Genomic DNA, 17836 nt, shown 5'->3' with positions numbered 1-17836 from the left:
TCAAAGTATGTCCAAGCACCAACAGGCAGCAGGTATTAATGAAACAAAGCCAACACAAAGTCCATCTGGAAGCGTCAACTCAGTGGTATTATCAGTGAGAGCAGAGAAAGCATGGCTGGCCTGCATGGCTTTGTTCTGGAATTTTCTCCAGTGGCAATTTGGTGGCAGGTTTGAGAGAATGAAATGTTTGAAATGAGGCCCAGGCATGCCAGCATGGCCGAGGTGTCAAAATGACCGTGGATGGCCTTCTCCATATTAAAGTTGAGCAGCTGTGCCTCTGTCCTTGTGCACGCCTGTATTTCTTTTATAGAGGGTTTGCACTTGCGTCACAATTTGATCAGTTACCCGGACACACAGCCATATTGGTGATACAACAGCATGGACTGCACGCTTAATGTACTACTGAATACATTGTTCTGCTAATTTATCTGTTGAAAAAAGGTAGGTTTTGATGCTGGAATGCTGGTTTTAGCTGGTCCTTACCTGGTTTATGCTGGTCCTTAAAGAGCATTTGTGTGGGCTTTGTTTCAGCTAAGGTCCAGCATAAAGCAGCAAAGACCAGCTTAAACCAGCAAACCAGCATCAAAACCTACCTAGCCAGCATATGCTGTTTTTTTTCAACAGGGATGCTGTCTAAACCACAGAAAAACGACAAATTTGGACAAACTAAAGTTAATAGTTGGTAAAGATACAGTTTTTACTCAAAGTGACTTTATAGTGAAGCCATGACAGTAATCCCTACCATCCTACAACGTTCAGCTCCAACCCTAATCAAACACCCCTGAACCAGCTAATTAATCTCTTAGGTAGCATGTGATAATTACAGACAGCTGTGTTGGAGCAGGACTGGAACTAAAGTCTGCAGGTAGGTAGATCTCCAGGAACAGGGTTGGTCAGCCCTGGTCTAGATGGTCTAGATCCGGACTATTACTTAACATCCCACTGGCACAACTTAAAGGATAACTGTTGCCAAAATGCAACCTGGGCTGTTTTTTTTACTGTAAACGAGACAAACTTATATCTAAAAGCATAATTACGACAAACGAGCCGTTTTTGAGATTGACCGTGATTTAGTTTTGTGGTCAGTGGCCGGTGAATGGGAGTACTAGGGGCATACATTTGAGCGCATCAAAATCGATATTTTTACAACAACGAATTAGCCGTGCATTTATATGGAAATATGCTTTAGGAGCTATCCATCCTCGCACTCGGAGATCGACACCTCTTGACTGGCAAGACGGCCGAGAGCGGAAACTCAAACAGTGAAAGTGAGTTGTTCAAAACCTTTCTTTTTAGTAAACTGTGTGTACACAAACAATGTTCTCAATGCTCGAGTTCATGTGTAGAGACCCAGGCGATACTTCGAGCAAAGTGTCATGGTGTGTCGAGCCTTCTTAGTGTTGTAAAAATATAATATTTTGATGCGCTCAAATGTATGCCCCTAGTATTCCCATTCACCGGCCACTGACCACAAAACGAAATCACGGTCAATCTCAAAAACGGCTCGTTTGTCGTAATTATGCTTTTAGATATAAGTTTGTCTCGTTTACAGTAAAAAAAAAAAAAAAACAGCTCAGGTTGCATTTTGGCAACAGTTATCCTTTAACCCTGCCCCTTTGGCACAAATTACCCCAGACCGACAATTTTGAAAGACGAGCATAATCCCGCAGTTTAGAGCTAACATTATAGACTCACTGTGTAGCCTACTAAAGCACTAAAACATACGTGAAATATTTTCAAACGTGTCTATAATTGTTAAGACGCAACAATCAAAAAACCTTGATCATATAAATTTTACTTTGAAAGGCAAAAAACAGTTTTTTGAGCTAAAATGTGCTTAGCCCTCATGCCATGTGTCTCTCTTTTTTGGTGGATGGCTCTACAAAAGTATGTGGTCACATGACCAATTTCTTCTATGGTTTTCTAGAAACAAGGGGTGGAACTACTTCCCCCCTGGCACAAATCACCCCACTTTCCCCTATTAGCATATTATTTGATCACCTACCTGACCTGAAATGAACAGAACAAACACGAACGTTGTCAAGATTTTTGCCCCGGAATTCCTGGTCCAATTTGGCCAACCACAAACGCCTTTTGTTCCTCAGACTGTTTTTTGCACTCTTCTCCTTGATTTGTTATAACTTTTGGCAGTCTATAAATGTTCTTCTCGGTCTGACCGATTAGTACAGCCCAAAACATGACAATAATTGACCGTAGCAATAATCAACAAAATATGCGAGTTTCCTTTGGTTCAGTGGTATATTGTTTATGTTAAGTGCCGCCAAAAATGGCCGATTGATGATGCGCGTCGTGAAAACACTTCTATTTCTTTCATTGTACTGGCCAAAGTTTTTCAAACCGTATGTGTTTGTGGAAATAAAACATTTATACGTTTCTAATTCAGAATTTTAAAAACGAATTTGCTTTAAAAAAAAAAAAAAAAAACATCTTTCAATGGAGTCACTGACTGGATCGACGTCACGAGACTACAAAACAGTCTGAGGAAATGCAGAGGGTGCGTTTGAATGACAGATCCATTCATTAATACGGTCAGCAGGCCGATATTTCTTCATTAACACAGTTCAAACTCTCTACACCTTGTCAGAAGAGGGATTGTTTTTATATTACATGTTATTAATCAGTAAGGCTTTCAGTGTCGGTGACGTGCGGGCTCCGTCTTAAAGATGCAACCCGAGACAGACGAAACACAGTCGATGACAACGTTGACAAGAAACTAAATTGGGCTGACAAATCCCTCGAGAGTGTGTTTATTGGTCTGTGACCGTGTGCCATTACATTAAGACACAGAACTGATGCGAATGTTGCCACTCTGTCTTGCTTGCACATTTGAACCTGGTCACTGAGGTTTTATATTAGACTGTAATCATATATCATTTTTAAACGATTAAATAGCAATTATTTAGTTGATCATTTTACGTGTTTAAATAGTTTAAAAAAGACAGACCAGCAACTAATTCTAACTGCGTTGTCCTGCAGCGCCCTCTAGTGTTTAGGTAAATGCGTACTGGTTTGGTTAAACGATACAGCTTGCCTTTTCTCATTTAAACACATTTAAAAAAAATAAAACACACACACACACACACACAAGATTTAAACCCACAGTATATTTAAACTCTGTATCCTCAAAACAAATCACTTTGATCAGTCTTTATACATCTACATTAATGTAACACAATACAGCAGGACAGAAACGTCAAATAATACAATAAAACAACAGTTTCTTAAAAACAGTCCAAACTAGCTGACCAGACACCGAAAGAGCTCCCAGAACGGATGCAAATTTGGTCTTGTTACCTGAATCACAGGGAGAATGTGGTCAAGATAAATCAATACAAAGCATCTCCAGAGAAAAATCACTTTTATCAAAAAGGGGTAAAATATCAAAAGAAAATGGTTATAAAAATAGTTAGTCAGCCCCCCTGTGGACAACTCCAAGGATGAGTGTGGAGTGAGTAACCTGTTTGAGATGATGCTGACAGGAAACGGATCATGTCTCATTATTGCTCTTGTCATACACGATGCTTTAAACTTCATGATATTGTTGAAAGAACCAACCGGAGCACCAAAGAAAGGAAAGAGATCGCTTGATTCTTGATGCTTCTTTTTTGTCAATAACACAAATGATTCCTTCATGCAAGACATCAGACCTCCCTTTTATCTCTCACCCCCAAAACACCTACGTATCTCACAGCTCGGGGTGAGTCATGGGCCTCTATAATTAGACACGTTAAATATTTTATGAGAGACTGAGAAAAATAGACTGTTTTTTTCCAAGCTTGTCAGACACTGAAAATACCTGCATTTGAGGTTAAAAATACATCAAGCGTGTTGCATTTTTTAACATGTGAAAATGAGTACAAAGAGAAAGTGCAGTGTGAAACTACTTTTAAAACATGGATCTTGACATATCATAATTTAACCAAAAAAAAAAAAAAAGTCAATTAAATCATAGAAAATGAATGTAACAGGACTGCATTTTTGCCACTGAAGTGTCTGGAGAAGACTTGATAAAATCTCAGCTCCAGATTGGCATCTCTTTTAAATTACTGACTTTTCAGAAAAATTATTGATCAAAAAAGGAACCTGGAAAAAAACAGGACAAAATAAATGAAAATGACAGCACCAATTAATAGAAAATTCACTTGAGCTTCATTTAGACATGCATCATATACAGTTTAAGTCAAAAGTTTACATACACCTTGCAGAATCTGCAAAATGTTAATTATTTTACCAAAATAATAGGCGTCACACAAAATGCATGTTCTTTTTTATTTTGTACTTCGCTGAATAAGATATTTCCTATAAAAGATGTCTACATAAGGTCCGAATTAGAAAATAATAGTTGAATTTATAAAAATGACTGTTCAAAAGTTTACATACACTTGATTCTTAATACCGTGTTGTTACCTAAATGATCCAGATCTTTTTTTTTTCTTTTAGTAATGAGTCCCTTGTTTGTCCTGAACAGTGAAACTGCCTACTGTTCTTCAGAAAAAGTGCTTCAGGTCCCACAAATTCTTTGGTTGTTCAGCATTTTTCACCAAGGATGACTGTGTGATTCTGAGACCCCTCTTTTCATACTAAGGACAACTTTTTATAAATTCAACTATTATTTTCTCTCATGGACTATATGTAAATGTCTTTTATGTGAAATATCTTATTCAGGTCAGTACTAAATAAAAAACAACATGCATTTTGTACGATTCCTCTTGGTATTTGGTCAAATAATTGCAGATTCCGCGAGGTGTATGTAAACTTTTGACTTCAACTGTATAATGAATGGAGATTAAGGTTGGTATTCTTTAACATTCATTTATGCATTCATTGCTGTTTTGCTAGCATTATGCTCCGTTGCTACCTCATGATATGCTAATATAACCATTTAAGTGAACTGATTCTGAAACATGATGCAGATCTTTGTAATAATCAGCGTGAACTGGGTGCAACATATGGACCCACAGCTGACTGAAAGGCAAGTGCCACATTAACATTCAGAAAGCGTTATGAAACAACAGACGATTAAAACCAAGCCATAAAACAATAAAACTCCCCCTGCGGTTTTAAACTTAGTGTTTCTGCTGTGAGGATTTCAATTAAAATCTTAAATTCTACAAACAAAAACTGGAACGCAAGCCTGAATAAGAGCTAGCGACTGCTCCAAATTGTGTTTCTGTGTGCTTTAAGGGGCATGTGCTACAAAAAAAGTTGTATTTTCAGTTATTTCTATTTATCTAACACCCAAACAGTGCCACAAGCATCTCCTCTGATCTGACTGTTTAAATGGAGCAATCGGGAGCATACGTAACATGTTTGTGGTTCTTAAAGAGTCTAAACAAACCCAAATAGTTTAATGTTCTTGCAGATGTTGAACCTAATAGAGCAGAAATGCCAGTTACTGTAAATTTCACTGCATTTTTCTGTCACAAAGGTGTCAGTTTGTACTATAAACATGATGTGAGGAGTCAATCCGTTTGGGTCAGTAAGGGATATCAGTCTTTTTTTGTATATTTACAGCTGACATTTCGTGTTTGAAACAGCAGTACTGATGGGATGCTTGTGTCACCACTCTCTCTGGAGACTCAAAATGAGATTTTAACATATTTCAGATGGACTTTTCCTTTTTCTGTGGGCAAAGAGTAAGAAAAGCAAACATGATATTACATCATAAACCCTTCCATCAATGATACACTGCTATTTTGAGAGGATGAAACTTACAGTCATTTAGCATTTTAACAAGGTGGTAGTGTTCACTCATTTGTGCTTGGACCATAAAACAGCCTACGATGGGACATAGTGGGGGCTGCAGACTTTTTTGTAAATCTCTTGAGGCACTTTTTTGACATTTTCATTCAGAACACCTCAGGAGTTGAACATTGCAATGGTCCCCTTGCATATCTGACTAATCAACATCCCAAATGACAGTACATTCTTGGTAATGCACCAGTAGTGCATGTGTGTGTGATGTCTATGTGACAACATCCAGAGCCAATGTAGTAGTGTTCATGCTATGAGAAAGAAGTGTGTGAAAAGACCGTTAAAAAACTGTTGAGGAGGTGAGGATTTAGAAAATTTTCACAAAAAGGAGTGCCAAACATGTGGCTAATCTCTGGCTGGAGAAAGGGGGTGAGCGAGTGTGAACGAGGAAGACAGATGGCAGAAGAATTAAAGACAATGACGGAGAAAGAGAGAGAGAGAGATGGGAGGGGCGGAGGGCTCAGGCGAGACGCCCTACTGGGGGTAGTTGTTCTGTTGCCGGCGTTTGGCAGACCTCAACTTCTCAAAGCGCGACTCCATCTCTTCCAGGACCTTAGGGGTGTACCGTACCACCAGCTTCACTGTACCCTGAGCAGCCTTCAACAGCTCCACAGCTTTCTCATGGTGCTCTCCTTCTACACTCTGAAAGACACAAAAAGTTTAGATGCACTTCAAAGTTAAATTTTCAACAACAAAAAAAAAAAGAGGAGTATATATACACTACCTGAGTCAAAGTTCTTGAACAGTAAGATTTTTATAGTTTTTTTTTCAATAAGTCTCTTCTGCTCACCGAGCTTGCATTTATTTAAGTACAGCAAAAACAGTATAATTTTGAAATATTTTTACAAAACAGCTGAGCAGAATTTTACAGGTTTCTTTGATGAATAAAAAGTTCAGAAGAACAGCACTTATCTAAAATAGAAATATTTGGTAACATTATAAATTATCACTGCTGACCAATTCAAAGCATCCTTGCTCAATTAAAGTTTTCATTTCTATAATGTATTTTCCAAAACAAATATTATACTGAATGGTGAACTGTATAATGTTACAAAGGCTTTTTATTTCAGATAAATGCTGATGTTTGGATCTTTCTATTCATCATAGAATCCTGTAAAAAATGTACTCAACAGTTTTATATATTGATAATAATAATAATAAAAGATGTTTATTGAACAGCAAATCAGCATATTAGAATGATTTCTGAAGGATCACTGACACTGATGTGAGTGGTGATATAAATCACATTAAATAAAATGATGATATAAAAAAAAAAACATTAAATATCTTACTGTTTAAAAAATTTGACTGGTAGTGTATTATTTTTTTCATGTCATGTAAATGCTTTAGTCCAACTGAAATCACACAACAGCTTTACTTTAAATATATATTACTTTACTGTGAGTGTGCCTGTCAACATTTTTCTCACATTACAAATTATTTGCATGCAATGCATTTGTGTGGTGCTGCTGACACAGGAGTAGGCGTTTTGACGTAGAACGGCCATCTCTCTTAGTTCATCGTCTGTATATTCTGGTTCAAATAAGTAAGGCTGGGCAAAACATTTGCGAGTAATCCTCTTTGTGAAGTTATTTTAGTTTTCCTTGCACACAGAAAGTATTCTTGTAGCTTCATAACATCACGGTCGAACCACTGATGTCACATGGACCATTCTAATGATGCCCTTACTACCTTTCTGGGCCTTGAACATTGCAGTTTGCCAGTTAATTTGTGTTCCGAAGACGAATGAAGGTCTTACGGGTTTGGAATGGCATGAGGGTGAGTAATTAATGACAGAATTTTCATTTTCGGGTGATATAGACGTAAAAAAAAAAAAATATATATATATATATCTGTCTGTCTGTCTGTTATTGTTAAGTATGTTGGTCTACAAAGCTATAGCTAGGTACATACCACTCCATTAACAGACAGTAGCTGGTCTCCTCTCTTCAGGCCGCCGTGCCGATCGGCGATACCTCCAGGAATGATGCGGGAGATGTAGATTGGTGAGTTTTGTTCCTTCCCACCCATGATGTTGAACCCCAGTCCTTCCTCTGTTTTAGGGAGCTCTACCACACGTGGATGAGAATGACCCTCACTGGCTGCAAATGCAGCCACTGTAGCCTGGGAACGGAGTGAAGATGGTCATAAATCAAACACTTATGAATGCCATAAACACAATTTGCAATGGCAGTAAGTGTGCATATGCACACATTTCATATAAACACATATGTACACACTGTTACTCAAAAGTTTGGGGTCAATAGAATTTTAGTTTAATGAAATTAATACTTTTTTTAGGAAGCACTCAATAAATGGATCATAAGTGTCAGTAAATATATAAAAGTTACAATAAAATTGATTTACCAAAAATGTTGTTCTTTTAAACTTCCCAGTAATGAAAAAAAACTATATCATGGTTTTACTCCAAAACACTAAGCGGCACAACTGTTTTCAACACTGATGTTCATAAGAAATGTTTCTTGAGCACCAAATCAAATCAAAATGAGGATCATGTGACACTGCTGTAAAAGCACCTAAAAATTTAGCTTTGTCGAAAATTAAATTAAACTTTAAAATATATTAATGAAAAAAAAAAAAGGTTTTAGTATTGTAAAAATGTGTTATTTTAAATTGTAATAAAAGCTCACAATATTACCATTTAATTTTTTCTGTATTTTTGTTCAAATAAATGTACGTCTTGGTGAGGTTCAAAAACATGGTGAGGTTTTATACATAATCTGAAAGCTGACTAAATAAGCTTTCCATCGATGTATGTTTGTTAGGATAGGGCAATATCTGGCCGAGATAAAACTATTTGAAAATCTGGAATCTGAGGGTGCAAAAAGTCTAAATATTGAGAAAACTGCCTTTAAAGTTGTCCAAATTAAGTTCTTAGCAATGCATATTACTAATCAAAAATTAAGTTTTGATATATTTACGGTAGAAAATGTAAAAAATATTTTCATGAAACATGATCTTTATGTAATACCCTAATGATTTTTGGCATAAAAGAAAAATTCAATAATTTTGACCCATACAATGTATTTTTGGCTATTGCTACAAATATACCCGTGCTACTTATGACTGGTTTTGTGGTCCAGGGTCACATATGAAGTTTAAATATTTTATAAATAACTATAATAATTATTTAATGTATATTTAATGTATACATTAATTGTGTATACATCATAAAATCTATCCAAAAAAAAAAAAAGTGTAAATAGCAAAATGCCACAAATAAGATGCACATATATTTTAGGTCCATCAGTCTGGTGTTAAGAGAAGGCATTACAACCAAGCCAATCAGATAATGAGATTAACTGTCGGACAATGTTCGCTCTAAAAATAGTTCGCGGAATACTCTAAAATTCTGTCTATTCATTTAGAAGATATACAATGACTTACCTTTGCTGTTGCATTTGCCCTCACCTCTGGGCTGCTATTTATGTCCACTGTCTCATACACATGCTCATATACCTGAAAATGACAGGGAACACTGTGTGAATTACTTAAACACACAAATACAATACAACCACAACTTCTGAAGTCTTAAACTACCAGGTAAGCAAAAACCAGATGTACAATTTAAACCAGATTTCCAGAACAGGAGGCAGTTTCCCAGATCCATTTCAGTTCAGCCACAGCTAAATTACTTGTGAAAAGTAATTCACCCTTAAAAAGCTTTAAATAAATCACACTCGTCTGTATCAGATCTTCAGTGAACAGCCACCAGTAAAACAGCAAGTGTGTCTTAAACCAGCTATAATTGGTGAGTGGAATGCCACAGCATTAAGAGGATATGGTATCCATAGGGACCATGTGACGTCACTGTACTTTATCACCGCCATTTTTGTGTCTGCGCTACCTGTTTTAGTCTATGGTCACAGCAGCCACAACTACAAGAAGAAGATCAACAAAACTCCCAGAATGTTCACAACAAGTATACAATATGCCCGGGATATGTTGTTCTGTTAGCTGTAACAACAGTCATCAGAAAAAACCTAACTACAGTTTTATTAGATCCCAGCAGTGCTTGAAGTGGGTCGGTATGCATATATCGTTTAGCGTACCGGTGTCATTCACGCAGGTGCTTTTCACAGCAAGGGTATTTTTTTCGGCACAATAAGAGTAGTGGAAAATTATTTATTATGTACTAAGATTGTGAATCTTTCCTAACAAGGATTTCAAAAGAAGACATGGGTGGCCTTGGAATCACAAAACATGTAGAATATAGATTCCTTTGTCCATCCAGAGGCCAGTGTAATAAGACTGTGTAGGGCTATAAGTGAAGGACTGGAAGCAAATTAAACTTCCCTGGAGTTTATGTAAACTAACGATGCATTTTAGCACGATTCACACTTAACAGTTTAGAGAAAAAAAAATAATAGTACCCTTTTTAAAACTACATTAGGACCCTATGATTTCCTTGATGTGGAAAATGTGGATGTAATTGCGGAGTCCAGTCATAAAAATGGAATTTTCCTGTATAACGTAGAATGTCATGGATGTTTGCAGTGTTTTCAGCCTCTCCTGCCTCAATATGTGAGTACATGAACACATAAACAGTTTCTAGAACTGCTCTGAGAGTCATTTCATGAGCATTTTACAGTGTTTTTTGAGAAAAAACTATTGTCATAAAGGTCTTCACAGCAACAGCTTGGTTTAACTTTAACCCTTTTAAGTGTCACCCCCCCATTTTTGAACACAACGTTCTGGAATACAGACCTAGGGTTGGACTCTTTTTTTTTTTTTTAAAGAAGATAATCTGCAGATTACTGCAGAAGTAGGATCTTTTCAAAATATTAAAGTATCAAAGTTATAGAAGTTTAAATTTACTGTAAAGAAAATGCGCTGTACCATTTTTGTTTATTTTATATAAAATAAATATTTTACCAAATATTTTTTAATCCAAAACTGCTATAAAATTAAAGCCGTATGTCTAAATAAGTTATGTGCCAAATTTGAGGTTGATAGAAAAAAAAATCTAGGTTTCTGTGAGATTTTATTTAGGCATTATAACAGCCACCGGGTGCCATCAAAACCTTTATTGAAATTTTTTATGCATTTCTTTGTCACAAATGTCTAAATTTCTCAGTCAATATTACTTTTATCAAAAAATAACCACCAAATATGAAATCTTGAGACTCCGACCTTTTCCAACGATATGTATTTTGTCAAGATTATAAAGTTTGATTCTAAAAGCCCATAATACAATTTGTAATATGACACTTGACTCCACCCACTAAGGGGAGGAGACTGCTAAAAAATGTTACCATTTCCATGGTAAAGCAATGTCTGATTTAAAAATAGTTTACACAGAATGAATTCTGAGGTTTTAGGCTTTCAAATGAGATATAATTTATGATGATAACCAAATTTTGGGATGAAAAAAGACGGAAAAAAAGAGCGCCATTGGGCCCACTTAAGGTGTTAAAAACTGTGATAGTATATCTTACTTAATGTAATGATAGTACTACTACTACTACTAATAATAATAAAATTATTATTAAAACATTACTTTTAAGGAATATTTACCAGAGAAATTATTTACTTATTCACCAGACAAATATAAATACACAATAAATAAATAAAATAACACTTTTTTTGAAATAAAACCTATTAATTAAAGATGCTTTTGATTATTACAATTTAATAAAACTATCGAAATCTAATGCAGAAAATTTATGAAAAACACAGAATTTGATAAAAATAAAACTAAATTTGAAGAAATTTCATAGGGCATTAAAATGTGTTTTGTTGAACTTAAAGAAAATTGTGGTTTATATACTTAAATTGTAAATTGTTTGATTAATATTGTTTAATTGAACCATTAAAACAGAGTCTAAAAAAACAGGGGAAAAAAATGAATCCAGAAAAAATTCAACTGAATTTAGAAAAAAAAAAACAGAATTCACAAGGACCTACTACATTCAAGCAACTGAACTAAATACTATTAAAACTCAAAACAGTTTTATTAGTATTAAATAATTAGTAATGCACATTACACCAGTAATTTGACAATACAATTTTTTTCCAATTATTAATATCAGTCAATATTAGATATTATACAATTAATTATCCAAAATCGCCTGGTATACACTGTAATTAATACTTTTATACAGCAAAGATGCATTACATTTATCAAAAGTGACAATGAAGATATTTAATGTTAGAATTTATTTCTATTTTAAATAAATGCCATTATTTTAAACTTCTTTATCAAAGCAATCTGGGGGAAAAAAACGAATTTAATAATAAAAATAATAAGATGAAGAAATATTTCTTAATCACCAAATCAGCATATTAGAATGATTTCTGAAGGATTATATAACCCTGAAAACTAGACTAATAGCATTATTCATGAATCACATTATTTATTACATTTGCCATTACATTTAATATTTAGTATACCTCAAAATGAGTATCTACTTTTCATACTGTATATTATAATGTTACATTTTAATATTTGTATAGAATGTATAGAAGTTTTATATTTGACATTTAGCAGTTACCAGCTATAACATGAAAATAATTATGTAACCAAAGCATCACTACAAAAAAATTCAACAGTGACAAGACGTTATTTTGTTTTAACTTACCAAAAAATAATAAATAAACACCTCTTTGAGATTGTTGGTGAAAACTAAAAAATACAGTTTATGACAGAGCACAAATAACTTCAGGTGCGTGTCTAGATTTGTAGACACTATCAGGAGCATGATTAACTCTATTCAAAACCTCTTTAAACCCATGCAAACAAATGTTTGCATTCAGAAACCCCTGCTTTAATCTAGGCTCTCACGCAAGGCAAAGAACAGCATCTCTGCTGTGAGCATCACTTGTGCTGAGGCTTCAGAGTCTTCAGTGAGTGCGACAGATGACCAAGCAGCAGGGAGGAGACCAGTCAAGTGCCAACAGTCTTAGATTCACTACATGGGCAACAGAACACTACAGCTGAGTTTTATGCCCAGTCTGAAACAGACAAATGGATTGATGCTATTTGCGGACATCAGAATCAATATCCAGTATCCAGTCCTTCTGCACAACAATAACTACCCATGTACTACACTAATGAGCACTGTGTCATAAGCATTAGCGATCAGGGCGATTTCACTCATAACGACTTGAGTAAATGAGCCAAGTACTTGAGCGAAAAGGGGGGTTGGTGAGCATGAAGCAACTTCCATCCATCTCTTTTTTTTAAATCACTGGTCTGTCATTCTTTGATTCCATTCTTTGATTTTTTAAGACAGTCTGTCTCATTCATTAATAATTGCATGGCTTTGTTTACACAGGAGAAGCTCTAACAAAAACAAAATCAAGCTAATTGACATCAACTTGCTTTTAAACTTGTTCTAATTTTAATTAATTTGGAGTATTCTTGTGCCTGAGGTGTTATTTGCATAAAACATGCCAAAATCAGATCCATATAAGGACTTTCACACAACCTTTTCTTCACAGCCTTTCATCACTCTCAGCAAACACGACACTTTCTAAAGACATGTGCTCCTCAAAACCAGATCAAACGCAATAAACACCTTTTATACAGATCCAGAGTACAGACCTCTCACCATCCAGGTGTACATGTGCGTATCTGCACTTTTATACAAAGAAACCTCACAGCTCAAGGTATTACACATTACTTTTCTTGCTCTTTCACTTTATATGATGAAATGATCAAATTTAACATTACATGTCCTTCTCAAAAAATTAGCATATTGTGATAAAGTTCATTATTTTCTGTAATGTACTGATAAACATTAGACTTTCATATATTTTAGATTCATTACACACAACTGAAGTAGTTCAAGCCTTTTATTGTTTTAATATTGATGATTTTGGCATACAGCTCATGAAAACCCAAAATTCCTATCTCAAAAAAATTAGCATATCATGAAAAGGTTCTCTAAACGAGCTATTAACCTAATCATCTGAATCAACTAATTAACTCTAAACACCTGCAAAAGATTCTTGAGGCTTTTAAAAACTCCCAGCCTGGTTCATTACTCAAAACCGCAATCATGGGTAAGACTGCCGACCTGACTGCTGTCCAGAAGGCCATCATTGACACCCTCAAGCAAGAGGGTAAGACACAGAAAGAAATTTCTGAACGAATAGGCTGTTCCCAGAGTGCTGTATCAAGGCACCTCAGTGGGAAGTCTGTGGGAAGGAAAAAGTGTGGCAGAAAACGCTGCACAACGAGAAGAGGTGACCGGACCCTGAGGAAGATTGTGGAGAAGAGTCTGGAGTAGAAACATCCAGAGCCACCGTGTACAGGCGTGTGTAGGAAATGGGCTACAGGTGCCGCATTCCCCAGGTCAAGCCACTTTTGAACCAGAAACAGCAGCAGAAGCGCCTGACCTGGGCTACAGAGAAGCAGCACTGGACTGTTGCTCAGTGGTCCAAAGTACTTTTTTCGGATGAAAGCAAATTTTGCATGTCATTCGGAAATCAAGGTGCCAGAATCTGGAGGAAGACTGGGGAGAGGGAAATGCCAAAATGCCTGAAGACCAGTGTCAAGTACCCACAGTCAGTGATGGTCTGGAGTGCCATGTCAGCTGCTGGTGTTGGTCCACTGTGTTTTATCAAGGGCAGGGTCAATGCAGCTAGCTATCAGGAGATTTTGGAGCACTTCATGCTTCCATCTGCTGAAAAGCTTTATGGAGATGAAGATTTCATTTTTCAGCACGACCTGGCACCTGCTCACAGTGCCAAAACCACTGGTAAATGGTTTACTGACCATGGTATTACTGTGCTCAATTGGCCTGCCAACTCTCCTGACCTGAACCCCATAGAGAATCTGTGGGATATTGTGAAGAGAAAGTTGAGAGACGCAAGACCCAACACTCTGGATGAGCTTAAGGCTGCTATCGAAGCATCCTGGGCCTCCATAACACCTCAGCAGTGCCACAGGCTGATTGCCTCCATGCCACGCCGCATTGAAGCAGTCATTTCTGCAAAAGGATTCCCGACCAAGTATTGAGTGCATAACTGAACATAATTATTTGAAGATTGACTTTTTTTGTATTAAAAACACTTTTCTTTTATTGGTCGGATGAAATATGCTAATTTTTTGAGATAGGAATTTTGGGTTTTCATGAGCTGTATGCCAAAATCATCATTATTAAAACAATAAAAGGCTTGAACTACTTCAGTTGTGTGTAATGAATCTAAAATATATGAAAGTCTAATGTTTATCAGTACATTACAGAAAATAATGAACTTTATCACAATATGCTAATTTTTTTGAGAAGGACCTGTATGTTGATGATTTTTTGCATATGTATGGTTTTAGTTGCTCCTACTTTTTTTGTAAATTAATTTTTTTCTGGAAAGTCATTATTTGTGACCCTGGACGACAAATCCAGTCTTAAGAAGAAAAGGTATATTTGTAGCTATAGCCAAAACCACATTGTATGGGTCAAAATCATTTTTCTTTTATGCCAAAAATCATTAGGATATTAAGTAAAGATCCTGTTCCATGAAGATATTTTGTAAATTTCCTACTGTAAATATATCAAAACGTAATTTTTGATTAGTAATATGCATTGCTAAGAACTTCATTTGAACAACCTTTTCTCAGTATTTAGATTTTTTAGGTTTAGGTTTTCAAATAGTTGTATCTCAGGCAAATATTGTCCGATCCGAACAAACCATACATCAACTGAAAGCTTTTTATAATTGTAAAAATGTAAAAAAAAATTGACCCTTATGACTGGTTTTGTGGTCCAGGGTCACATTTGTTAGTGAAAATGATTGTATGCAGACTGTATTTCAGATTTCATAAGTCTTGCTGTCTATACAACGTACTGAGCAAAATGCCACAGTGCAACATAATATTAAAAATTAACTACTTTGAAGCACAAATAAAGGTACTGTATTTTCATCATCAATCTTTTCCGAATGGTCATATCAACCAAATGGCCTAAAATTATGACCAATATTTCAAGTACAATGAGACTTGAATTACACACTTCAAAGAAATGTTTGTGAAAATGTTTGCATATTTACCAGATTTACTCCTACACAGGTGAACAAGACAAAACAGCCCTCATTTCTTTACACTCATGATTTACAATATTACATCAGCTCTTGCATTTCATTTGAATGCATTTAAATCAGACGCTGGCACCCTTACCTCCCGTACGGCATTGCAGAATTCGCTCTGCAAAACCCTCTGCAGTGCCTGCAGCTTCTGGGGAGGCACTTCCCCTGTTCTCTGGAGTTTGTCCAGCAGCTCAATTGCACGAGATATGTCTGGAAAAGTACATATGCAAAACAATGAGGGCAAGACCAAGGCCGTGGATTATCATTTGCATCATTCAATCTGAAGATGCTGTCATTGACTAAATATCTGTTTAATAAAAAAAAGCTCATTATATTACATTCTGATAAAGTTAACACATATTAAAAAAAAATATTTGCCCTCATATGTTTTTATTATTATTTTGCCACCGTGATTTGCAGGTACTGGTATCAAAAGTCTAAATTACAACTAAAAAGGATATTGGTTCTCACCTTCAGCCACAGAAATAACTTATGTATCTTAATTCAGAAAATGTTTTATTATTTGTTTGTACAGACTATTTAAGATATGAATATCACAATGGCAGACGGAAAGTTCTCTAATCATAATAAATCAGCGCTTTTGCTAATCTACTAGCCAACGCTCACTCTTTACAATATAAAACCCCATAAACTGTCAACTGGACTACAAATAAGATGCTGGCTGTCAGAATGTCACTGAAACACTGTTATAAACCGCCAGAAACCATCAAATCCACTGATCTCTGACATTAACACTGTCCTGGAGTGGCCATGCTAACAGTGCTCACAAAAGATTACTGCTTCTGACAGCTAGCCTAATGTTTGGCTTTCCATGAACGTAAACACGCCGTTTTAACGACAGAAAACGATTAATTTGTCACATGTTCGTAAACGTAGTGGAATTTACTGAATATTACGAATGAACTGATACTGTGAATGGCAGCTAGCTCGCTGTCGTCCACTAATCCATCCTCATGAAGTGACAGCGGCATGTAAAGAGCAAAAAGCGTGGTTTACACAACCTCCCGAGCGTTATATTAAACGGAAAGGGTTTCGGTGAGCGGCTTACCTCTTTCCAGACGCACAGGTTCTCCTAAAGAGGCCATTTTAGCCCTGGATATTGAGTTTGCGTTTGGCGAAAGCTCCAAACTCACGTCTCGGCTGCTGTGTTTGTTGCTGTTAGCTAGCCGAGCTTAAGCGCTATGGCTAATGCAAAAAGCTTACAGGACGAGTCGAGAGCGTCATTCCTGCGCTGCTTCTGTGCAGACACTTTACATACCATAACAAACACACTTTTATTATGAGCAGCCCGAGGAAATATATTTTAAAATACATTTTATTGTATTATATTTGATGAATATATATTTAAGCATAAGGTACTATATTGTAAATATAGTTACAGGTAAAGTATAGCTTACTGTTTGACACAACTTACTGTACAGTAGAATTTCTGTCATCATTTTATTCACTTACATTCTAATCATTTTAAAGTTTTGCTTTCCTATATTAGTTGCAAATGTTCGTGTAAATACCATTGTATTGTTTATTAGATAATGCCCCTAGTGAACACAGCTGTGCCATGCAATAAAATATTGATCTGGTTTTCTGTATAGGTTTTAGATGATATGGTTTCATCGTTTATTCTATCAAACAAATGCACAGATAAAAAAATGAAAACATTTCATTTCGGTTTTTTAATGAATAAAAACACTATTTAAAGATGATTTATCTACAAATGTGACCCTGGTCCACAAAACCAGTCATATGGGTTAATTTTTTGAGATTTATACATCTGAAAGCTTTATAAATAAGCTTTCCATTGATGTATGGTTTGTTAGGATAGGACAATATTTGGAGAGAAACAACTATTTGAAAGTCTGGAATCTCCAAATGAAGATATTAATAATTAAATAGTTTTGATATATTTACGGAAAGAAATGTACAAAATATCTTCATGGAACATGATCTTTACTTATTATCCTAATGATTTTTGGCATAAAAGAAAAATTGA

At 35.7% G+C, this 17836-nt stretch overlaps 1 protein-coding gene across 1 annotated transcript; it reads right to left on the bottom strand.

Moving 5' to 3' along the window:
• Positions 1 to 3105: 3105 nt before the first annotated feature.
• On the bottom strand, positions 3106 to 17018 carry lin7c (lin-7 homolog C (C. elegans)). Its single transcript, XM_073836173.1, has 5 exons — positions 16895 to 17018; positions 15917 to 16035; positions 9184 to 9255; positions 7690 to 7899; positions 3106 to 6417 (listed from the first exon to the last, which is right to left on the bottom strand). The coding sequence occupies exons 1-5, from the start codon at positions 16929 to 16931 to the stop codon at positions 6250 to 6252; spliced, it is 606 nt and encodes a 201-aa protein (XP_073692274.1). The 5' UTR covers positions 16932 to 17018; the 3' UTR covers positions 3106 to 6249.
• Positions 17019 to 17836: the final 818 nt, after the last annotated feature.

Source organism: Garra rufa, chromosome 3 (genome assembly GCF_049309525.1).
Source record: "Garra rufa chromosome 3, GarRuf1.0, whole genome shotgun sequence".
In the NCBI taxonomy this organism is placed as follows: Eukaryota; Metazoa; Chordata; class Actinopteri; order Cypriniformes; family Cyprinidae; genus Garra; species Garra rufa.
The sequence above is the reverse complement of the archived record's forward strand: the minus strand, read 5'-3'. Positions and strand labels throughout refer to the sequence as shown.